The sequence below is a fragment of the Rattus norvegicus genome, chromosome 3 (genome assembly GCF_021556685.1).
Source record: "Rattus norvegicus strain SHRSP/BbbUtx chromosome 3, alternate assembly SHRSP_T2T, whole genome shotgun sequence".
NCBI classification, from domain to species: domain Eukaryota; kingdom Metazoa; phylum Chordata; class Mammalia; order Rodentia; family Muridae; genus Rattus; species Rattus norvegicus.
Window position 1 is genome coordinate 90,711,125 of NC_141536.1, and position 26,047 is coordinate 90,737,171.

At 39.5% G+C, this 26,047-nt stretch overlaps 1 protein-coding gene across 1 annotated transcript in view; it reads left to right on the forward strand.

Annotated features, from left to right (window-relative positions):
• Ccdc73 (coiled-coil domain containing 73) overlaps positions 1-26,047 on the forward strand; it is a 139,376-nt gene that overhangs the window by 92,635 nt on the left and 20,694 nt on the right. Inside the window, exons 10-12 of the mRNA XM_087655159.1 lie at positions 19,786-19,914; positions 20,328-20,387; positions 21,755-21,859. Of these exons, the coding sequence (XP_087511285.1) occupies positions 19,786-19,914; positions 20,328-20,387; positions 21,755-21,859 (294 nt within the window). The remainder of the gene's footprint in view (positions 1-19,785; positions 19,915-20,327; positions 20,388-21,754; positions 21,860-26,047) is intronic.

The window sequence follows — 26,047 nt, forward strand, 5'->3', positions numbered from 1 at the left end:
ATCCTAAATATCTATGCCCCAAATACAAGGGCACCTACATACGTAAAAGAAACCTTACTAAAGCTCAAAACACACATTGAACCTCACACAATAATAGTGGGAGATTTCAACACCCCACTCTCATCAATGGACAGATCATGGAAACAGAAATTAAACAGAGACGTAGACAGACTAAAAGAAGTCATGAGCCAAATGGACTTAACGGATATTTATAGAACATTCTATCCTAAAGCAAAAGGATATAACTTCTTCTCAGCTCCTCATGGTACTTTCTCCAAAATTGACCATATAGTTGGTCAAAAAACGGGCTTCAACAGGTACAGAAAGATAGAAATAATCCCATGCGTGCTATCAGACCACCACGGCCTAAAACTGGTCTTCAATAACAATAAGGGAAGAATGCCCACATATACGTGGAAATTGAACAATGCTCTACTCAATGATAACCTGGTCAAGGAAGAAATAAAGAAAGAAATTAAAAACTTTTTAGAATTTAATGAAAATGAAGGTACAACATACCCAAACTTATGGGACACAATAAAAGCTGTGCTAAGAGGAAAACTCATAGCGCTGTGTGCCTGCTGAAAGAAACAGGAAAGAGCATATGTCAACAGCTTGACAGCACACCTAAAAGCTCTAGAGCAAAAAGAAGCAAATACACCCAGGAGGAGTAGAAGGCAGGAAATAATCAAACTCAGAGCTGAAATCAACCAAGTAGAAACAAAAAGGACCATAGAAAGAATCAACAGAACCAAAAGCTGGTTCTTTGAGAAAATCAACAAGATAGATAAACCCTTAGCCAGACTAACGAGAGGACCCAGAGAGTGTGTCCAAATTAACAAAATCAGAAATGAAAAGGGAGACATAACTACAGATTCAGAGGAAATTCAAAAAATCATCAGCTCTTACTATAAAAGCCTATATTCAACAAAACTTGAAAATCTGCAGGAAATGGACAATTTCCTAGACAAATACCAGGTACTGAAGTTAAATCAGGAACAGATAAACCAGTTAAACAACCCCATAACTCCTAAGGAAATAGAAGCAGTCATTAAAGGTCTCCCAACCAAAAAGAGCCCAGGTCCAGACGGGTTTAGTGCAGAATTCTATCAAACCTTCATAGAAGACCTCATACCAATATTATCCAAACTATTCCACAAAATTGAAACAGATGGATCACTACCGAATTCCTTCTATGAAGCCACAATTACTCTTATACCTAAACCACACAAAGACCCAACAAAGAAAGAGAACTTCAGACCAATTTCCCTTATGAATATCGACGCAAAAATACTCAATAAAATTCTGGCAAACCGAATCCAAGAGCACATCAAAACAATCATCCACCATGATCAAGTAGGCTTCATCCCAGGCATGCAGGGATGGATTAATATATGGAAAACCATCAACGTGATCCATTATATAAACAAACTGAAAGAACAAAACCACATGATCATTTCATTAGATGCTGAGAAAGCATTTGATAAAATTCAACACCCCTTCATGATAAAAGTCCTGGAAAGAATAGGAATTCAAGGCCCATACCTAAACATAGTAAAAGCCATATACAGCAAACCAGTTGCTAACATTAAACTAAATGGAGAGAAACTTGAAGCAATCCCACTAAAATCAGGGACTAGACAAGGCTGCCCACTCTCTCCCTACTTATTCAATATAGTTGTTGAAGTTCTAGCCAGAGCAATCAGACAAGAAAAGGAGGTCAAGGAGATACAGATTGGAAAAGAAGAAGTCAAAATATCACTATTTGCAGATGATATGATAGTTTATTTAAGTGATCCCAAAAGTTCCACCAGAGAACTACTAAAGCTGATAAACAACTTCAGCAAAGTGGCTGGGTATAAAATTAACTCAAATAAATCAGTAGCCTTCCTCTACACAAAAGAGAAACAAGCCGAAAAAGAAATTAGGGAAATGACACCCTTCATAATAGACCCAAATAATATAAAGTACCTCGGTGTGACTTTAACCAAGCAAGTAAAAGATTTGTTCAATAAGAACTTCAAGACACTGAAGAAAGAAATTGAAGAAGACCTCAGAAGATGGAAAGATCTCCCATGCTCATGCATTGGCAGGATTAATATAGTAAAAATGGCCATTTTACCAAAAGCAACTACAGATTCAATGCAATCCCCATCAAAATACCAATCCAATTCTTCAAAGAGTTAGACAGAACAATTTGCAAATTCATCTGGAATAACAAATAACCCAGGATAGCTAAAACTATCCTCAACAATAAAAGGACTTCAGGGGGAATCACTATCCCTGAACTCAAGCAGTATTACAGAGCAATAGTGATAAAAACTGCATGGTATTGGTACAGAGACAGACAGATAGACCAATGGAATAGAATTGAAGACCCAGAAATGAACCCACACACCTATGGTCACTTGATTTTTGACAAAGGAGTCAAAACCATCCAATGGAAAAAAGATAGCATTTTCAGCAAATGGTGCTGGTTCAACTGGAGGTCAACATGTAGAAGAATGCAGATTGATCCATGGTTATCACCCTGTACAAAGCTTAAGTCCAAGTGGATCAAGGACCTCCACATCAAACCTGATACACTCAAACCAATAGAAGAAAAACTAGGGAAGCATCTGGAACACATGGGCACTGGAAAAAATTTCCTGAACAAAACACCAATGGCTTATGCTCTAAGATGAAGAATCGACAAATGGGATCTCATAAAACTGCAAAGCTTCTGTAAGGCAAAGGACACTGTGGTTAGGACAAAACGGCAGGCAACCAACAGATTGGGAAAAGATCTTTACCAATCCTACAACAGATAGAGGCCTTATATCCAAAATATACAAAGAACTCAAGAAGTTAGACCGCAGGGAGACAAATAACCCTATTAAAAAATGGGGTTCAGAGCTAAACAAAGAATTCACAGCTGAGGAATGCCGAATGGCTGAGAAACACCTAAAGAAATGTTCAACATCTTTAGTCATAAGGGAAATGCAAATCAAAACAACCCTGAGATTTCACCTCACACCAGTGAGAATGGCTAAGATCAAAAACTCAGGTGACAGCAGATGTTGGCGAGGATGCAGAGAAAGAGGAACACTCCTCCATTGTTGGTGGGATTGCAGACTGGTACAACCATTCTGGAAATCAGTCTGGAGGTTCCTCAGAAAATTGGGCATTGAACTGCCTGAGGATCCAGCTATACCTCTCTTGGGCGTATACCCAAAAGATGCCCCAACATATAAAAAAGACACGTGCTCCACTATGTTCATCGCAGCCTTATTTATAATAGCCAGAAGCTGGAAAGAACCCAGATGCCCTTCAACAGAGGAATGGATACAGAAAATGTGGTACATCTACACAATGGAATATTACTCAGCTATCAAAAACAACGGCTTTATGAAATTCGTAGGCAAATGGTTGGAACTGGAAAATATCATCCTGAGTGAGGTAACCCAATCACAGAAAGACATACATGGTATGCACTCACTGATAAGTGGCTATTAGCCCAAATGCTTGAATTACCCTAGATGCCTAGAACAAATGAAACTCAAGACAGATGATCAAAATGTGAATGCTTTACTCCTTCTCTAAAAGGGGAACAAGAATACCCTTGGTAGGGAATAGAGAGGCAAAGATTAAAACAGAGACTGAAGGAACACCCATTCAGAGCCTGCCCCACATGTGGCCCATACATATACAGCCACCCAATTAGACAAGATTGATGAAGCAAAGAAGTGCAGACCGACAGGAGCCGGATGTAGATCGCTCCTGAGAGACACAGCCAGAATACAGCAAATACAGAGGCGAATGCCAGCAGCAAACCACTGAACTGAGAATAGGACCCCCGTTGGAGGAATCAGAGAAAGAACTGGAAGAGCTTGAAGGGGCTCGAGACCCCATAGGTACAACAACGCCAAGCAACCAGAGCTTCCAGGGACTAAGCCACTACCTAAAGACTATACATGGACTGACCCTGGACTCTGACCTCAGAGGTAGCAATGAATATCCTAGTAAGAGCACCAGTGGAAGGGGAAGCCCTGGGTCCTGCTAAGACTGAATCCCCAGTGAACTAGACTGTTGGGGGGAGGGCGGCAATGGGGGAAGGGTTGGGAGGGGAACACCCATAAGGAAGGGGAGGAGGGAGGGGGATGTTTGCCCGGAAACCAAAGAATTGTTATTAAGTATTAAATAAATTTTAAAAAAATTAAAAAAAAAAGAAAGTGTCCCTTTCCATAATTGGTGCTAAACCTGGCAGAAAAGATTCTAGAACTATGCCAACCAATATGTGGACACTTGTAGCTACTGAGGACTTAAGTCTTGTGACTTTGTTCATTTAATTAATTAATTAGTTAATTAAAAAAAAAGAACTTCAAGTCTCTCCAAGAAAGAAATAAAAAAAATCTCAGAAAATGGAGAGATCTCCCATGCTCATGGATTGTTAGGATTAACATGGTAAAAATGACCATCCTACCAAAAGCAATCCACATATTCAGTGCAGTCCCTATCAAAATTCCAACACAATTCTCCAAAGACACAGAAAGAGCAATTCTCAATTTCATATGGAAAAACAAAAAAATCCAGGATTACGGAAACAATTCTTAACAATAAAAGAACTTCTGTGGAATCACCATTCCTGACCTCAGGCTCTACTACAGAGCAATAGTGATAACAACTGCAGGTATTGTTACAGAGACAGACAGGTTCATCAATGGAACAGAATTGAAGACCCAGTCTAAACACATGTGGATACTTGATCTTTGACAAGAAGCCAAATATATACAATGAAAAAAAGAAAGCATCTTCAATAAATGCTGCTGGTCTAACTGGCAGTTGGTATGTAGAAAACTGAAAATAGATACATATTTGTCACCTTCCACAAAGCTCAAGTCCAAGTGGATCAAGGACCTCAACATAAAGCCAGATACACTGAATCTAATGGAAGAGAAAGTGGGAAAGAGCCTTGAATTCATTGTCACAGGGGGACATTTCCCTAAACAGAACTCACATTCTAAGATCAAGAATTGATAGATGAGACCTCATGAAACTGGAAAGCTTCTGTAAGGCAAAAGACATAGTCAGTCAGACAAATCTGCAACCTACAGATTGGGAAAAACCTTTCAGCTCCTTACTTAATTAAGTTTATCCCTTGGGTAGTTAATATTTGGAAACTGTTGTGATTTTTTCTCAGTGAGTTTGTTATTGGTATAGAGAAAAGCTACGGGTCTGTGTATGCTGATTTCTGTTCTGCTGCTTTCTTGACAGTGTTTTTTGGATCTAAAAGCTGCTGAGGTTTAAGTAGAGGCCCTTGTCATTTACAAACATGGAGGATATGACTCCTCCATTTCTTATTTGTCTATTTTTATCTTGTATTATTGGTCTAGATAAGACTTTGAATACTGTGTTAAGTATGAGAGGAAAGAATGGGCAGCCTTGTTTCAACCTATATTTTAGAAAAAAATGCTTTCAATTTTTCACTATTTAGTATAATGTTGGATATAGATTTGCTGTGTATAGCCTTATATATGTTGAGGCATGTTTCTTCTAGTTTCCTCAGGACTTTTATTATGAAGGGATTTTGAACTTGTTCAAGGCCTTTTTTAGATATCAGTTTCAATTTCTTTCCTTAAGTCTATTTGAGTGCTGAATTACACTTACTGATTTATGTTTGTGGAACAAACCTTCATCCCTGGAATGAAAACAATGTGTGGTATATGATCTTCTTAGTATCCTCCCTCCCTCCCTCCCTCTCTCCCTCCCTCCCTCCTCCCTTCCTTCCCGCTTTCTTTCCTTCCTTCCTTTTTTCCTCTTTTCTTCCTCTTGTTCTTTGTTCCTCCTTCCTTTTTTCCTCCTCCCCTTCTTTTTCTTCTTCCTTCTTTTTCTCCTCTTCTTTCTTGCTTGTTCCTTTTTCCTCCTCCTTTTTCTTCTCCTTATTCCTTGTTCCCTCCTTCTCCTTCCTTCCTTCCTTCCTTCCTTCCTTCCTTCCTTCCTTCCTTCCTTCCTCCTTCTTTCTTTCTTTGAAACAAGCTCTTGCAGTATAGCCCTGGCTGGCCTAGAACTCACAGAGATCTGCCTACCTCTATTTCCTAAGTGCTGAGTTTAAAAATGTGCATCATCATATTCAAATTTAATGTGTTTTTTAAAAATCCTTTGGCAAGTTCTAGTCATACACACACACATACAAAATTAATTTTAGGCATTTTTTTACCCAGTTCCTTATCTTCTCTCTTTCTCTCTCCTGATGAAACCTTTCTTCCCAAAAAATTCACTTCCTACATTCATGTCTTTTGTGGTGTGTGACTGTCTTAGAGTTTTCATTGCTGTGATGAAACACCGTGATTAAAAACAACTTGGGGAGGAAAGATTTTATTTGGCTTGTGCTTCCACATCACTGTTTATCACTGAAGAAAGTCAGGACAGGAACTTAAACAGGGCAGGAACCTGGAAGCAGGAGCTGATGCAGACAGAGGCCATGGAGGGGTGCTGTTTATTGGCTTGCTCTTCATGGCTTGCTCAGGCTGCTCTCTTATATAGCTTAGGACAATCAGTGCAGAGGTGGCACCTTCTATAGGCTGCACTCTAATCAATCACTAATTAAGAAAATGCTTATTTACAACCCAGTCTTATGGAGGCATTTTCTCAAATGAGGTTCTCTCCTCTTGAATAACTATAGCTCACATTAAGTTGACATAAACTCGCTAGTACATTGACTCACTGGGTTTAATTAGTGTTATTGCATGAGCATGAGTGGAATATTTTCACTAGAGCACAAGCAACCTATCAGTGGGTAAACCACCAAGGAAAGTGACACACCCTTCCAGCACCTATTATTTCAGTAGTTGCTCAGGGCAGGGTGGTCCTTCAAATCCTCCCTTCCGTGATGAAATGTGATGAGCCACTCATGTCCAGTCAGTGTGTTGGTAGTCATGGCTACAGTGATTGATGAGTGCCGTAGCCATGCCATGTCTAGAAGGCATCTTTTGTATTTTTCTTATCCTCTGGGTCTTATATTCTTTTCTGCCTCCTATTCTGTGATGTTCTCTCAGTCTTGGAGGGGTGATACAGATGTTCCTTTTAGGGCCAATACTCTGCACTTTAAGCAGTTATGAGTATCTGCATTAACTCCCACCCACTACAAGCAGCTTCTTTGACAAAGCTTGAGAGTATGACTAGTTTACTGATGTGAACATGGAAATTTGAAAGGCAATTTGAAAACATGTCCATTCAGCTTGTAGTCATAGTAATAGGAGGAGGAGAAGGATGAAGTGGCTCTCTCCTAGGTCCTATGACCTCACCAACCGTAGATAGGCTTTTTCCCAGGGTTTTATAAATTCCCTCCTGTGAAGTATGTCTCAAATTCAACGAGAAGGAAGTTGGTTACCCTCATCATAATCATGCTGCTCTTATACCAGTAGACACATCTTACCTGACAGGTCACTATGTTTGCTCACATAGATCGCAGGGCGTCTACATGTACTGGCAGTTTATGCATTGATGATTTTGGTTACTCTATAAAGCATTACTGTCAGCTACCTTTATCATACCTATGACCAATTATCTGAATAAACAAGTATAGAAATAATGTATTTTAGCTCATATTTAGCTCATTAGCAGAGGTTTTAGCCTGTACTCCTTGGCACACTTGCTTCTGAGCCATGGCGGGAGAACATTTTGACAGGGAGCATATATGGAGCAGGGCAGTTCACTTCTACTATGGACATGAGGTTCACAAGGGCCTGGGACAGGAGAGAACTTAAAGCCATGACCACAGTGACTTCCTGGCTGTCCTGAACCTCACTATGTAGACAAGGCTGGCCTCAAACTCATAGAGATCTACCTGTCTCTGCCTCCTAAATACTGGGATTAAAAGTGTGCCCTACCATATCCTCCCCTTGCCCTTCCAAGTTAACCCCCCTTTCCCATTTCCCCCTTCAAGTCACCCGTCTCCTGCTATCACTCTTTCAAGAGCCCCTCACCCACATGGTCCTATTTTTCTTTCCTGGTCTCTGCAGTAACTCATATTATGAGCATACCTGAAGTCTGAGAGTTAGGAACCACAGATGTCTTTCTGGGTTATATCACTCAATATAATTTTTTCTAGGCCCATACATTTACCTGAAAATTTAACAACTCATCTTTTTTAATAGCTAAATAGTATTCTATAGTGTATATGTGCCACTCTTTCATTATCTGTTTGTCAAGGATGTTCTCTTTCTTAGCTTTTGTAAAAAGGGTGGTGATAGCCATGGCTGAGCAAGTGTCTGTGAAACAGTTTGCCAAGTCATTTGGGCAGATGGCAGATTGAGTTCTAGTTTTTTGAGAATTGTCCACGGTGATTTACAGAGTGGCTGGACTAGTTTCCCATCTCACCAACAGTGAAGGAGCATTGACCTCTGCATTCTTGCCGCACTTATCTGGATCCTGACCAAAGGGAAACCTCAGAGTGGTTTAATTTGCATTTCCTTATTGCTAGGGGGGCAGAGCCCTTTCTGAGTTTCTTAGCTACTTTGTTTCTTCTTTTTCGAATACTGTCCACATCCATGGCCTGTTTTTACATTGGGCCGTTTGTTTTCTTGAGTCTTTTATTTTAGTTCTCTGTAGATTATGGATACTAGGCCTCTATCATGTATATAGCTGGCAAAGATCCTTTCTCAGTCTGCGGGGTTTCTCTTCATTTGGCTTCCTGGGTTGTACAGGAACATTTTAGTTTTATGAGATTCCGTTTGTCAATTGTTGACCTTAGTTCATGAAAAGTTTGAGTCCTACATAGAAAGTTTGTCCCTACACCTATATCTTGTGCTGTGTTGCCTATGCTTTCCTCTCCAAGTTTCAGCATTTTGGATTTCACATCGGGGTCTTTGAGCCATTTGCAGTTGATTTCTGCGCAAATAGTAATGACAGATCTAATTTCATGTGGACATTTAGTTTTGCCAGCACCATTTGTTGAAGTTGCCAGTTTTCCTCCAGTGAGTAGTTTTTGAATCCCATGGCTATAAAATTTCAAAGTGTTTAGATATTCTAGATACACTATTTTATGTTTTAAGATTTTACATAGTCTTTAATTTTAATCTTAGAAAAAGCCTTTTTGAGAATTTCAGAAGCTAACCAAGTAATCACATTGGTCAGATCACTCACTTAAAACTTCTAATCATTAATTTTCTTAGAGACACTTTTCTGTTTTCTTTATGCTGCTGTGTGATTTTGTCCAGAACAGTTAAGTTATTGGTTTGTGATAAGGTAGGATTCCTTTTGTGTGTGAAGCAAAATGAAGCAGATCAAACTTAGTGGATAGATAAACTGGGTACTGCAGTTCTGTATGCTGTCTCCGCTGCTGTGGCAATCATGAGGAGTTCTGATATTATCTATGCCAGCATTCATGACCTCCGCTGTTTGTCTGAGTAAATGTCAGACTCTCCAGGAGACTGTGATATTAAGCAGACTCTGCTGTGCTGGAAAGGGAGGGGTGGGGAGAAAACAGCATGGTATTTATGACTGCAGGAACTATAAGTTGTAATTTCATGAGATCAAAGCATGTGCTGTTTATCTGTTACACTAACGGCTTTGAATAAAATGGTTAGAAAACAGACAATGTACTAAAAGTTCAGGGTATTTTAAAGCTTATAAAGCCTGTAAAATTAAAAGCATAGCTTTTCAGTGGAGAAGTATTTCATGGAGGTCTTTGATTTCAATTTATTATGCTCTTAAGATTAATTAATATATACGAGTAAGAAAAGACATGAAATAATTTATTTTCACTTTTCCCAGCCATCTATTAGTTTTCTATACTGGAGATTCTTCTAACTTAGGGATTATTTCGCAACAATTATTTTAACAAGAATTGATACATGTTAGGTTATTTCCTAAAAGACTAATTCTAGCAGCTTCACATTTCACAGTACTGTTAAGTACAGAAAGACGACTGAGGAGATAGTATGACTGGTAACGCAGGGACCCACAGGTTACAGGACCCAAGGGTGCTGGAAGGAAAGAACTGAGTCCCGCAAGGTGTTTTCTGATCCACACATGTGCTGTGGTTCATGCACCCACACCCACACACAAGTAGATAAATAAACATAATTTAAAAAAGAAAAATACTGAAGCAAATAGAAGTTTGTTGAATTTTGTAAAGAAGAAAAAACCTTTTAGATCACCAATTCTCATTTATATAGAGAGTTATAAGTTATGTAAATGGCTTTACCTCGTATACAACTGCATACCTCTTATTAACAGGCCAATGAAGCTCAGGAACGAACTTTGAACACATCACTAATATAAAACAAGTCATTGAATAACTTAATTGCTAATTTGTTTGAATCTTATTTACTTAATTCAATTATATAGTGGTATAGGAAAGGCTAATATTAAAAAACTAATAACTAAAATTTCAAAAACTATTTTCAGTTTTCCTTTGAAAGTTATCTTTACATAAGAAAGCAAGTGTAATTATATGATATAATTATATAAGAAAAGATATACATTATATCTAAGTCAGTTTCATTGGTGCCTTTGAAAAGTAAAATCAGGGCTGGAGAGATGGCTCCCAAGTGTGTAAGGGTACACAGACATACATGCAGTCAAATCACCAATGAACATAAAATAAAAATAAAATAATTTTAAAAAATAGAATCAGTTGGGATGGAGAGATGGCTCAGTGGTTAAGAGTGCTTGCTGGTTCTCCTAGAGGACCCAGGTTTGGTTCTTAGCACCTTTGTTGGATGTCTAGCAACTGCCTGTAACTCAAGCTCTAGGGGTAACTGCCCTCTTTGCATCCCCTATGCATCTATACTCCCATACATATACACATAATTGAAAAAGGAAGAAAGGTATTTTCTTTAGCCATCTGAATATAAGAGATATTACTAGATTAAATAATGTATAATATGACTATCAGTCAAGTATTCTGGAAATGTGAGTTGAGATGAAAACTTTAGGATCCTTTAGCAGATATTTTACCTTTGCATTAATTTTATACATCTTAAGATCTTATATTATGAAGCTAAATTTATCTTCCCCTTTGTCACCCTCCATAGTCCTTTTAACTAGCACCTCATTCTTTATATTTATTAATGCTGGAAATGGTATAAACAATAACTTGTTTAATAAGTTCAGTTAAAAAACATTTAGCCTATGGCAGACTAGAATAATGATTCATTCATTATATCATTTGCTGACCAGAATATACTTAATTTAGACTTAAAATGAGAAATTATCCTATTTTAATTCACAACGCGGGGATTCTTGATTATAACAGTCAAGATTATTTTCCAGTTAAAAATTGTTCTTTTAAAGTTGACACAGTGCTGATAACTCACATCTGCCAAGCTTTGCTCCTCCAGTTTGCTAATGAAACTTCACTGTTCTGCTCACACTTAACATTGGAAGTCTCCGGGACGTGGATCTGAAGTGCTGTGTTGTTTCTTAAATGGCGGAAAGCTGGAGAATTCAGTCATAAATGCTCAGCACTATGCTCATGTCTGCTACTTTCACCAGCCTTGTAAATTGACTGTATCTATTGTACCGTTAACAATAGTCTGTTTTGCTGACTTTGAGTGCCTTCATCAAGTGTGTTTGTTGCCATTTACTTTATGCTGAATACATCAAAATTGATCAAATTTATTTTAAACAATGGCAAATCAGAGCTTCTTCATACTTATCATTCTTTACTGAGTATATTCACTAGACCTTTTTTTTTTATTAACTTGAGTATTTCTTATTTACATTTCGAATGTTATTCCCTTTCCCAGTTTCCGGGCCAACATCCCCCTAACCCCTCCCCTTCTATATGAGCGTCCCCCTCCCCATCCCCCCCCCATTGCCGCCCTCCCCCCAACAGTCACGTTCACTGGGGGTTCAGTCTTAGCAGGACCAAGGGCTTCCCCTTCCACTGGTGCTCTTACTAGGATATTCATTGCTACCTCTGAGGTCAGAGTCCAGGGTCAGTCCATGTATAGTCTTTAGGTAGTGGCTTAGTCCCTGGAAGCTCTGGTTGCTTGGCGTTGTTGTACCTATGGGGTCTCGAGCCCCTTCAAGCTCTTCCAGTTCTTTCTCTGATTCCTCCAACGGGGGTCCTATTCTCAGTTCAGTGGTTTGCTGCTGGCATTCGCCTCTGTATTTGCTGTATTCTGGCAGTGTCTCTCAGGAGAGATCTACATCCGGCTCCTGTCGGCCTGCACTTCTTTGCTTCATCCATCTTGTCTAATTGGGTGGCTGTATATGTATGGGCCACATGTGGGGCAGGCTCTGAATGGGTGTTCCTTCTGTGTCTGTTTTAATCTTTGCCTCTCTATTCCCTACCAAGGGTATTCTTGTTCCCCTTTTAAAGAAGGAGTGGGTATATGCCCAAGAGAGGTATAGCTGGATCCTCAGGTAGTTCAATGTCCAATTTTCTGAGGAACCTCCAGACTGATTTCCAGAATGGTTTTACCAGTCTGCAATCCCACCAACAATGGAGGAGTGTTCCTCTTTCTCCACATCCTGGCCAGCATTTGTTATCACCTGAGTTTTTGATCTTAGCCATTCTCACTGGTGTGAGGTGAAATCTCAGGGTTGTTTTGATTTGCATTTCCCTTATGACTAAAGATGTTGAACATTTCTTTAGGTGTTTCTCAGCCATTCGGCATTCCTCAGCTGTGAACTCTTTGTTTAGCTCTGAACCCCATTTTTTAATAGGGCTATTTGTCTCCCTGCGGTCCATCTTCTCGAGTTCTTTGTATATTCTGGATATAAGCCCTCTATCTGTTGTAGGATTGGTAAAGATCTTCTCCCAATTTGTTGGTTGCCGTTTTGTCCTAACCACAGTGTCCTTTGCCTTACAGAAGCTTTGCAGTTTTACGAAGTCCCATTTGTCGATTCTTGCTCTTAGAGCATAAGCCATTGGTGTTTTGTTCAGGAAAATTTTTCCAGTGCCCATGTGTTCCAGATGCTTCCCTAGTTTTTCTTCTATTAGTTTGAGTGTGTCTGGTTTGTTGTGGAGGTCCTTGATCCACTTGGACTTAAGCTTTGTACACGGTAATAAGCATGGATCGATTTGCATTCTTCTACATGTTGACCTCCAGTTGAACCAGCACCATTTGCTGAAAATGCTATCTTTTTTCCACTGGATGGTTTTGACTCCTTTGTCAAAAATCAAAATCATAAGGTGTGTGGGTTCATTTCTGGGTCTTCAGTTCTGTTCCATTTGTCTATTTGTCTGTCTCTGTACCAATACCATGCAGTTTTTATCACTATTGCTCTATAATATTGCTTGAGTTCAGGGATAGTGATTCCCCCTGAAGTCCTTTTATTGTTGAGAATAGTTTTAGCTATCCTGGGTTATTTGTTATTCCAGATGAATTTGCAAATTGTTCTGTCTAACTCTTTGAAGAATTGGATTGGTATTTTGATGGGGATTGCATTGAATCTGTAGATTGCTTTTGGTAAAATGGCCATTTTTACTATATTAATCCTGCCAATGCATGAGCATGGGAGATCTTTCCATCTTCTGAGGTCTTCTTCAATTTCTTTCTTCAGTGTCTTGAAGTTCTTATTGAACAAATCTTTTACTTGCTTGGTTAAAGTCACACCGAGGTACTTTATATTATTTGGGTCTATTATGAAGGGTGTCGTTTCCCTAATTTCTTTCTCGGCTTGTTTCTCTTTTGTGTAGAGGAAGGCTACTGATTTATTTGAGTTAATTTTATACCCAGCCACTTTGCTGAAGTTGTTTATCAGCTTTAGTAGTTCTCTGGTGGAACTTTCGGGATCACTTAAATATACTATCATATCATCTGCAAATTTCACTAGACCTTTTAATTCTTATTAAATTTCTGAAGATAGCTATGTTGGATATAAGTTGTGAAACAAGATACTTTTTCGCAAGGAACTTATAGAGCAGGGCTCTCTCTTTACGTGTGCCACCATGTTTAGCTCAGTAGAACTAGTATGACATGCTCGTATCTCATCCCTCTACTTCTTTCATCCCATCTGTTTACTTCATTGAAGAAAAGAAGAAATGATGGTCTACTAGAAAAGGAGTAGTTGGGAAATACGGAGTAAGCAGTTGGAATGGAAGGAATAGGGGTATGAGACAGGAGTATGCAGTAGTTCTACTGAGCCAGCATAAAACTAGGCTTTTCTGTTAGCCTTCTGAAAGAGACCTGGGATTTGGTGCACACTGATGTTGCTTTCTCTTCCCATCTTGTTCTCTTTTGTAGTAGTATAATAGTACATGCTATCCCTGTTTTCATATCTGTAATAAATATAAATAATGAAAAACACAGTCACCTAGAAAATTTAACATGCTGTATTGCTGAATGGAAGCACTGCAGTTTACACATGAAGTTAAGTTGCAATCAGACTAACATAGTTCTGCATCATAGCTTCAGGTGAGCTGTACAGGCCTACACAATGGCTGAGCAGCCTCGTTTGTTTCTGAGTGCTTTCCCAATAGGAAAGTTTGAAATTCTGTCAAACTTCTCAGTTGTTTGACCTTCCTTCAAGTTTTCTACGATGGCTAGCTCTATGCAAATTATCTAGTACAGATCATTTCTAAATCTCATAAAACCACGGGATCATCTAATCTAGGTTTCAGATAAATAAAGATTTATTTATTTTATTTTATGTATGTGAGTACACTGTCGCTGTCTTCAGACACACCAGAAGAGGGCATCAGATCCCGTTAAAGATGGTTGTGAGCCACCATGTGGTTCATCTAATCTAGGTTTCAGATAAATAAAGATTTATTTATTTTATTTTATGTATGTGAGTACACTGTCGCTGTCTTCAGACACACCAGAAGAGGGCATCAGATCCCGTTAAAGATGGTTGTGAGCCACCATGTGGTTGCTGGAAATTGAACTCAGGACCTCTGGAAGAGCAGTTGGTGCTCTTAACCACTGAGCCATCTCTCCAGCCCCTCATCCTTTTTTTTTTTTTTTAAAGCCATGGAATTTTTTATGATGTGGGAGATAAGTATGGAAACAAATGAGTCTAGAGCTGGTAGACATGACGGGAGACTTGGAAAAACTCTTGAGCCATTCCTGTTAGCTCCAGTTTTTAACAGAAGCTCGGCACAACACTGCTAAGCCTTGTCAGAACACAATTTGAAAGCTGTTAATTGGATCTAACAACTTTTTGTGGGAAAAGGGACTAAGACCTGAAAGAGGGGTAGATAATTCAGTATCAAACAATTTGTAAAAAGCATTCTCCACTTTCCCTCACTATATTGTGCATGACTGTCATAGTCAGGACAAACTGTAACCTTTACAGTATTTAACAGTCTCTGGTCATGGATTTGGTCATGTCAGCAGTCATTGTACTGCCCATGATCAGTCTAAATCCATCACTGTCACTCTTTCCTTGCTCTACTGTGAGGTTCAAGTGCGAGCATGTGGTCCAGTTTTGGTAAGCAAGAGGCAGTTGGAGCAAACTTTTATAAGGAGTACCAAGAGCTAGTGATGGTGCTTTCCTACAATCCCAGCATTTGGGAGGCAGGAAGACTGTGAACTTAAAACCAGCCTGTGATATATATATATATATATATATATATATATATATATATATATATATATATATATATATATATATATATATATATCGTGAGATGGTCTTAGGAAACGACAGACTTAATATCCCTGGTTAGATAGTTACTAAATACTATTGAAATTGGCCTCTTGTTACAAGTTCAGAGAAGAGTAACACCCCAGATGGACATGACTAGTTATTGGTAATATACAATGAGTGCCCAAATCAATAAATGCTAGAACCCGCTTTATTGTTCCTTTGTGTGATAGAGTGTCCTTGTTGTTTGGTGGCTTAAGATGTGAAGTGTAAACATGAAGGAAGCAATGGGCAAGTATAGAAGGCTTCTCAGTCAATTTCATGGCACCCGTGTAAAGTGACCTAGTTAAAGGTCTTTTCAAACTCTACAGAAGATTATTCTGCCTCACTGACGATGCCTCCCTCCACTCTTTCAAAACTGTACAGTCCCTGTTCTTTCTCTTTTCCCAGTTTTCCTCTCAGTGAATTTGTGTCCTTGCGTTAGTGACAGTTCTATGGATAATTCCCTGCCTCTGTTTTCACCTCACTTGCCCCAGGCTCAGGCTTTCAATGCACCCTTCAGTCCCCTCGATTTCTTTTCTGTTCTCTCTTCCTTCATCTTCTTCCTCTTCTTCCCTTTCTCCCTCCTTCCCTTCCTCTCTCAGCTTCCTCAGGATTTTGTTTTATTTCCCAGGCTAGCTTTGAATCCCCAGGCTTAAGCTGTCATCTTACCTCAGCCTCCAAAGGACTGAACTGCCACACCTCTTCTTCTGCTATTTGTTTTAAACTGTTTGCAAGTTTATTATAACATCTATTGTAGCTGGTCACATACTAGAGTTTGCACTCTCCCATTTTCTCCATACCTGAAACAGGGAAGGAATTCACTTGTCCGAAAATGGTGACTTGGATGGATTCTATCTGGTAGAGAAAACCTAGGGGCTCTAATGGTTACACAAAAGCTTAGGACATGCAAGTGGTGTTTCTAGTGAAATTCTTGTAAGACTGTAAGGCTTATAGCTGGGGAAGGAGAAAAGCCTTAAACAAACATTATTAATCATGTAGAAATTCTTGATTTCAACTTCAGTCAGAATTCTGGATGAGGGCCTTCTTTCTGTTCCCATAGTCCCGATATACCCCTGCGTTTCTGACCTGCCTCACAGTCATCATCTCATGCTCTGGTTGCTACAGGATAGCCAGCTAGCTAGTGTTCTTTTCTCTAGAGTTCCTCCACTCTTTTAAACAAACTCTTTAATCTACAAGCTTAAGAGAGAAGCTGTTGGCACTTGATACATAGTAAGTACTCGATAGATGGAAAGAATGTTCAATGTAGCAGTTCTCCTCCTTTGTACCTCTCCTGTACTTAAGATGTCTTAATTTCTTTTACACAATTGTATTAAATGGAGTTGGAGGAGAAATAGAAGATACAGCGGAAGTGGTAATGGAAAAGTGTAATGGGGAGGATGTTTACATAATTGGTGACAGAGTTAAGAAAACAATGGGTGGTGAAGCATCCTACAGATGTAGAGGGGAAAATGCCAACTACAGTCACAACTGAAGGGACAGGGACTGAAGCAGAGGGGTAAGCTTTAATTTTTCAAAGCCTACTTTTAATAATGGTTCTTAAACACTTTAACCTCCCTTCTAGCCCACCACCCACCAGACGTAGTGGAAAAGAAAGGTTATTAGGGTTCAAGAGAAGTGGACCTGTTTAGAAAAGGTTCTTTTGGGTTGTTAGGAAATCAGAAGTTCAGTTCACAGGATTCACCAGCGGCAGCTCAGTCCACTCACAAATACTTCACAGATACACTAGCAATCCAGTCCAGCAGTGTCAGGAGAGCAGCAGTGGTGGCACGACCTAGCTTGGAACAGCCAGGCCTCAGCTGAATCAGCATGAGTCAGCAGAAGGATTAGTATCACTAGGGACACCAGGAGAAGTTCTCACTGTGCCTCTTTCAAGGAAGTGAAGATCAGAGAAGACTTGAGACCAAGAAGCTTTGCGGAGCTTACTATGCAAGCAAGCCCCTCTTACAGACAGTTCAGTTCTATTTACATTCCCTTCCGAACATCACGTGTCCTCCACAGGTCTTGCCTCAGTCTGTCTTAGTAAAACTCCATGTGAGTCTATATCAGCTGATATCACTCTGCCAATCGGCCTGAGTCCATGAAGCCATCAGCACACCACTAAAAGTTTTTTTGGTGCATTTTTCTCTCTTGGGTCATGATAAATGGGGCTCAACTATGTAGTGTAAGGTGGACTCATGCATGTCGTTAGTGAAATCCTTCATTATACGTCCTTTCAGGTGCTTGCTTTAGTAAAAACATTTTTTTACCTATGCTTCACCAAAAACGTTCCTTCACGAGTTTGCCTTAGTGAAATATCCTTTCACCTGTGTCCATTTCAATGAAACATTTCTTCACATGCTTTTCATTTTGCTTTTGCAAAATGTCCTTTCACTTGTATCCACCTCAAGAAAATACTCCTTCACGTTTGCCCCAGCAAAACACCATCCGATATAATTGACTTTCCAAAGAAACCAGAAGTTTCCATTTCACAGTGAGATTTGGAGAGAGCTGTAGCTACAGCACAGAAGGTTGAGCTGTGAGTTCCTGAAGATGGAGGGCTGTCACTAGATTGTGATCTATAGGAAGGTCGCTACTACACAGGTGTCTCCCACAGATCTAACCCTACTGGGGTCCAAAGAACACCGGATTTCCTGATCTCACAGAGGTCAGTGATATAGGACAGAGAGCAGTGTGGGAAGAGCATGGCAAGGAAGAATGGTCAAATGAAGGGTATGCACCCATTTCACACATTTCCCTAATTCAGGTCTTGCTTTTGTCATTCAATTTTTGTTTTGTTATTTAATTTATTTATTTTATGTGTGTGTATACAGGTGTTTTCCCTGCAGGTGCATGTGCATGCCTGGTACCGGAAGAGGTCAGAATAGGCTCTTAGACACGGCCCCCCTCTGGAACCAGAGTTAGGGATATTTGTAAGATGCTGTAAGGGCACTAGATTGCACCTGGGTCCTTTGCATGAGCAGCGAGTGCTCTTCACAACTGAGCTCTCTCCAGCTGTTTACCTTCTTTAAAACACGCTGAGAGTTCTTGTTAGCCAGACAGTAAACTGCCTACTGCTAGATCCACACGATTAACAGTCCTTTATGCAATGTGCTTACCCAAAAATGGTATTTGAACCTAAGACTAATTCTCCTGGATTTTGAATGGGGATTTACACAGAACTATATGAAGCTGTGTAGAGTGGAGGCATCCAGTTTTGGTGGAATCCCTGTTTTCTTTGAGCTTCCTAGATACCACATTCTTGGCCTCCTCCCCAGCTGGCAGCACTTGCCAACATTTGCTGTTGGTCTCATCTCATCTGTGAGTGCTAGGACACAATTTTTTTTTAGCTTCTGTCTTTCAAAAACTTCTTTCCATAAAGGACCTTGATAGATCAGTAAAATTATGTTGAGTACTCCACCATGAGATCTTTTCTGCCAAGAGCTCAGTCGATAGGTTAGAAGGGTCACTTTGCAGTGAGCTGCCATTGACTATACAGACTCATACTGCTCCATCCGCTGAGAATAAGTGATGGTTGAGGGCTCAGCCTTGTGCAGGATATTTATACTCTATCCTTTAGGGCTAAGGAAACGTGGATGAGGGAGTGAAAGAAGTAGGAGCTAGAAGATAAGGGAGAAGCGTTGCAAAAGGGGATCTGCTGGGCGTGACCTAGCCATTGCAGTCATGACTTAGCAGCTGTAGTTGTCTGTACTGGGTCTGGGAAAGACCAAGCCTGCTCTGCAGTCTTGGATCAGGAAGGGACTTGTATGATCAAACTCCATCCTGCCTAAGTATTGGCTGCTGGTGGAGTCGGGAAAGAGACAGTCATTGTCTTTATTTGTGTATCACAAGTGAGGCCGCTAGGCTCCAGGGCAAAGTGCCAAGCCCATGAATACATAGACTGATAAGTTAGAGTCATATGTCAAAAGACAAGACACATGTGAGTGTGAAGAAGAGACTTTTGAGAAGGAGGAGGGTGATAGTTGTAAGAGATGGTGTGTGTGAGATATCACAATACTGTTCCAAAGAAATGTATGGAATCTGCAAAGAAGAACTTTAATAATGGATATATATATATATATATATATATATATATATATGTGTGTGTGTGTGTGTGTGTGTGTGTGTGTGTGTGTGTATACAGATTTGGAAATTATCATGAAAATGCCTTGCTTTATTGAAATATGTATACTGAATTTGCGTTTTGTTTCTTATGTTAAGGAACTAAAGAAAGCAGCTTCAGAGCTGATTAAGTCCAAGGTCACTTGTCAGCATAAGATGGAGGGAGAAAGTATAGATCTAATAATTAAAGAACAAAAATATGAAGAGCTTCAAGAAAGACTCAACGTGGTATTTGATTAAATTTATTCAGTTATAAAATTAAAACCTTATTAAAAGTATGAAAACCTCAGGATAATTGCATAAAATATTTTTTGTTTGCAAGTTAATACAATAAAAATAATGTATCAATATTTTTTAAATTATTAGATTTCTTTGTCATTAGCAAATACCTAGTACAAAATTTGGTCATAACAATTTTAATCCCACTCAAATGTAGCTTCAGGTAATTTTATGGCACAGTGGTGTCTCTGAATAACTTTTAAGAGAAGAAGTTTTATAGTTTTAACATTTATGTTTTGTACTAGCACACATTGGACTCTTTAATTCACTGGAGCCAATGTCTCAACATAAACATAGCTACTGAATTGAATATAGAATTTACTGAATTTTACATTATAACTTTAAAATTCTTCAATTTTAAGGAATTGGAATTAAATAGAAAAATTAATGAAGAGATTACCCACATTCAAGAAGAAAAGCAGGTAAGCCAGTTATCACATATTTTGGAAATCAGTTACTATTTTAAAAAACAGTAGTAGGAAGTAGAAGTGGACTGATATTTGCCTCTGTGTGAAGTAGGCATTCAGTTAACATATACTGAGTGGAAATGTTTATGTATTCCTAGCCAGTTGAATTAAACTTCTGTTTTGTTATTTAAAAAGATTTTATTTCTTTATTTGAGACAAAGTTTCACTATGTAGCCCAGGTTTCCTTGGAATTAGCTATATAGATCATTCTTGACCTTGAAGTCACAGGGTCCCAACCGCCTCTGCCTCCTGGGTTTAGTGTGTGCCTTTACATTTATGTGTGTGTGTGTTTATGTCTTAGTATGTGCATTTGTATGTGTGCACTCACATGTACACTCACATATCTCTATACAAAGAGGCCAGAACCCTTCAGTCCCTCAGAGTTACAGATGCTTGCAACATGTCTGGCCTGTTAAGTAGATGCTGGGGTGCAAGTCTGGTCCTCATGATTGTATAGTGAGCACTCTTGATTGCTGGGCCATTTTTTCTTGTCATGGTCTCTGCATAGAATGGCTTGTAATTGACTATGAAACCCATGATGGCCTCAAATTCATTGGCAATCTTCCTGTCTCAGCCTCTCATGTGCTGAGATTATAGGCATCATCAGCCACATATTTCCTACCTCAGTTTCTTTTTTCTTTTTTCTTTTTTTTTCGTATTTAAAGAATAGTTTGGGGAAACTACGGTTATTTTTAAAATAGATTTATCTTATGTATATGAATGTTTTGTCTGCATATATATACATATGCACTATGTTTGTGCCTGGTGCCTATGGAATCCAGAAGAGGGCGTTGGAGCTGATGGACCTGAAGTTACAGATGGTTGTGAGCTGTCATGTGAGTGAGTGCTGAGAGCCAAACCTGGGTCCTCTGCAATAGCAACAATGCTCTAAACTTCCGGGCTGCCTCCCGGCCCCTCTTCCTCTATTCTGTATTTTTTTCTTGCTTTACCTCCATTTGATTGGTGACAGCCTGGTTTACAGAGTCATTTTATAATATTGTAGTTCATGCAACATTTTACTATTATATATTCCTCACCTGTGGGTGAGTAAGGCAACAAGTTTATTTCAGTTCTGAATATTTTACCTTGTTCAGTAATGTCTTAGAATCTGTGACCCATTTCAAAAATTTAATTTACAAGTTAAGGGACTTTTAGAAATAATACTTGATAGAAATTTGTGTAACACTAATCATTCTAGATAGTAAATTATAGAAGTGCTATTAGTTTAATATATAGTGTGAAAATTAAGATATAAGTCGCTTAAAACCAGAAATGCATTTGAGGAACGAACTTTGAAAGAGGATCTATTTTGTGTTTTGAAGGACATCATCATTTCTTTTCAACATATGCAGCAATTGCTTCAGCAAGAAACTCAAGCTAATGGTGAAGTCAGTGCAGAATTGAAGGTGCTGAGAGAAAAGAATCAGGTAATTTATAGTTAATATTTATTTTATGTAAATTTTTATCTACTATGCTTCCTCTGTTTAGTTGCATTTAAGTATTTTGTTCTATCATTTAATTTTAAAAGTTAAGATGCTCTATTTTTTATTAATATAGTACAAAGTTTGTTAAGTAACACATTAAAAAAGAAAACATTATCATTTATCACCACCATCATTTTATAAAGCAGAACATTAAAAATATATGTATTTTAAAGATGTAATCTCAGGATAAAGGACAGATCATTATAAGAAAAGTCATGTAATGACATTTGGCTGTCGACTGGTAAGAAGTTTGTCATGGATCAGTGCTTAGCTGCAGACTGATGTCTAAGAACCACTGATATATAGCATAACAAAATATTAGTGCTGAACTGTTGCTGAGGATAATACTGCTTAGATATGGCAAGTGTTTTCTTGAGGAGCATCCTGATTCTACCTGCACTAAAGGGATCATTGCTCTTGATAACGGCTGGGGGTTTTTAGGGCGCTGCACTTATGCTGTCATCCGTCTTACATTTTTAGAAGTGAATTTAGAAAGAACATAGATACCTAAATTCTAGTTGTAAATTTAGTTATGTTCCTATAGTCATATAGTAATCTTTATACTTTACTCTGTTGTTATCGTATTATTACTGTAGTAACTAGGACAATTTACTGGTTTTTGAAGATTAAACAATTTAGCAAATGATTTGTTTGACCTCTGACAATATCCATTTTTTACAGTGTTTTCAGTTTTGTTGGAAATAATAACATATTTTCAAGTGTGTTTATATTATGTACAAATTTATATTCTTGATAAAGTGTAAACTCCATGAAGACAGTAACAGTGTAACTGAAGGAACATGATAAGTCCAGGAGATTGTGTCAAGCATGCAGTAGGACTTTGTTAAGTGTTATTAAATGAATGAATTGTGAAGCATGAATAAACTTGGGATCTTCCCAAGTTAGAGACTACCTGGTTATGACTTCCAGTTAATGATAATTAATTTAACTGACATTCATTTCTGCCACCGTTTGAAACTGTTGTAAAATGGCAATAAATCCACAAGATCATGGGAATGGTGAAAAAAACATAAAAGGCTAAGCTTTAAAAGTGAACCAGATGGACAATGAACAGAAACAGGAAATAGAAAACTAATCAAAGTTGTGGAAATGAGGCCTGCGATGTAATTGAGTGGTAGTGGCTTTGCAAAGCATTGTAAGTTTTATGTCAGATTGATACATGCTGGAGCCATATTGGATGAGAACTTGCCTCCACTAGATTGGCCTGTGGGCAAGCCTGTGGTGCATTTTCTTAATCAATTGATGTGGAAGAGCCCAGCTCTCTGTGGACAGGACTACCCCCTCAACTGTGTGTTCTGGATGCTATGAGAAAGCTGGCTGAGCAAGCCATGGGGAGCAAGCAAGCAGCACTTCTTCATTGACTCTGTGTCCGTTCCTGCCTCCAGGTTCCTGCCTCCAGGTTCCTGCCTGTTTGAGCTCCTGCTCTGACTTCATGGATGATGAGTTGTGATAAGGAACTTTAAAATAAACCATTTCCTCCCCAAGTTGGTTTTGGTGATGGTGTTTTCTCACAGAAATCAAAAGCCTAAGATAGTGAGACGCTGGGTTGTAGCTCCACACCACTGAGCAAACAACACTGTACCCAGAAGTGGTCAGGAACTGTGGTACCCGGTGTCAGGAACTGTGGTACCCGGTGTCAGGAACTGTGGTACCCGGTGTCAGGAACTGTGGTACCCGGTGTCAGGAACTGTGGTATCCTGTGTCAGGAACTGTGGTATCCTGTATCAGGAACTGTGGTACCCTGTGTCAGGAACTGTGGTACCCGGTGTCAGGAACTGTGGTACCCGGTGTCAGGAACTGTGGTACCCTGTGTCAGGAACTGTGGTATCCTGTGTCAGGAACTGTGGTATCCTGTGTCAGGAACTGTGGTACCCTGTGTCAGGAACTGTGGTACCCGGTGTCAGGAACTGTGGTACCCGGTGTCAGGAACTGTGGTACCCGGTGTCAGGAACTGTGGTACCCTGTGTCAGGAACTGTGGTATCCTGTGTCAGGAACTGTGGTACCCGGTGTCAGGAACTGTGGTACCCGGTGTCAGGAACTGTGGTACCCGGTGTCAGGAACTGTGGTACCCGGTGTCAGGAACTGTGGTACCCGGTGTCAGGAACTGTGGTATCCTGTGTCAGGAACTGTGGTATCCTGTGTCAGGAACTGTGGTACCCGGTGTCAGGAACTGTGGTACCCGGTGTCAGGAACTGTGGTACCCTGTGTCAGGAACTGTGGTACCCTGTATCAGGAACTGTGGTACCCGGTGTCAGGAACTGTGGTACCCGGTGTCAGGAACTGTGGTACCCGGTGTCAGGAACTGTGGTACCCTGTGTCTTTTGTAGTGGAATATGCAGTTGAAAGATCCAGATGAGAACATCTGTGTAAGGATCTATTGCAACCCCATTCTTTCCACCCCACAGGATTTGGTTCTCTCCTCTTTGAGGTATATGGTTGGAATTTGAGAGAAAGATGAGGCTGAAAGGGATCTAGTAATGTTCTGGAGCCTCCTTATAGTTAGGAAATTGATTGTCAAAATAGTAGTGGCCTGAAATTAATTATGTCTCTAGCAGAAATGGCAACTATTGCAAATTAATTCTTCTTTCTCCTCCTCCTCCCCCTTTCCCTCATCCCACCCCCACTTTCTACCCAGTCTCTCCCCTTTCTCCTTTCTTTCCTTCTTCTCCCCTACTTCTCTTCATCTTTCCTCTCTTTCTCTTTTCTCTCTCTATTTATCAGTACAGTGCTGGAAATATTACAGTGAAAATAGGCTCAATACCCTGCCAGTTGCTGGGCAACTATTCTAATTTCCAGGTTAGTGAATGGGAGATTCTTTTCTGAGGAAACTAACATTCCCTAAGGGGAAGAGATTAGTTCCTTCAGTTAATGTTTTCTAAAAGAACACTTTAGCGAGAACTCCCTACAGTGAAGTCTAGTGTTAATACCTCATTCTTAAGTACAAATACATTACTAAGGACAACTGGACACTTGAAGAAAATATCTCATGTGAAAAGCAGGCAAAAATAGTGGTCTAAAAACACATAAAACCAAGACTGCTTACTAATCCACAGGACAAGAATTAGAAATCCACAAATACAGAATAAGAGAAATTCTACTAAAATCAGTGCAATGCAAAGGCTGTAAGATAATGTTGAGAGAGTTGTTCAGAAAGTAGAATCAATGGCGTGTGGATAAAACCAAGAAGTAGCTGAAGTGGTGAAGTGCTTGTCATGCAAGCATGAGGACTTGAGTTAAATACCCCGCAACCACTAAAACACAGCTAAGGTTCTGTGAGCCTCTCAGTGCTGAGAGGCAAAGACAGGCAGACCCACAGGCTGACAAGCCAGTTCACATAGTTGATGCTCCAGTTTAATGAGAGATGCTGTTTCAAAAAACAAAACAAAGCAAAACAAAACCTCTGAGGAATGATACCTGGAGTGACCTCTGGCCTTCCTGTATATGTACACACACTCGTGTACACAAGGGAAGAAGGTGGAAATGAAAGAAAAAGAATTAGAGAATCAGTCTAAGTAGTCTGGTATGTTTTGGAGAAAGGGAGAGAACCAAGAAAGAAAAAGAATGATCAAAGAAACAATATGAAAACTTTTAACAGGCCTTAAGGATATGAGTTCATTTTGCCTAATATCAGCGTATATCATTGTAAAATATCCATTACACAAAAAAGACTATTTTAAACTGCAGAAAAGTATGGCATGCAAAGAATTAGGAGTGGGAATAACACATTGGCCTTAGTTTTGTCATTGACAAAACTGGAGGGTAGAACAAAATAGAGTTGTGTGTGCAGAGGTTGGGAATTGCTAATGGAGTGTTGCTGCTTTCAGCTAATCTAATTTCTTAGTAGTCATAGGGGCCTCAGACACTTACCATCCATGCATGCTTAATCGTGATGTAACAGTTTGCTGTATCCAGGAAAGAAAGTAAAGCAAGAAAGTGGTAACCATGAGATCTAGGAAACAGGAACCTGCAAGAGAGGAGGGAATCCTCACTGATAACCTGGCGTGTGCAGTCAGCTGAGAATGATAAATTATGTTGTAATGGAAGGGTGGAAGGGCTCCAAAAATCCGCAACAGAATACCTGAAGGAAGCCATCTCTTAGATAGGTATAA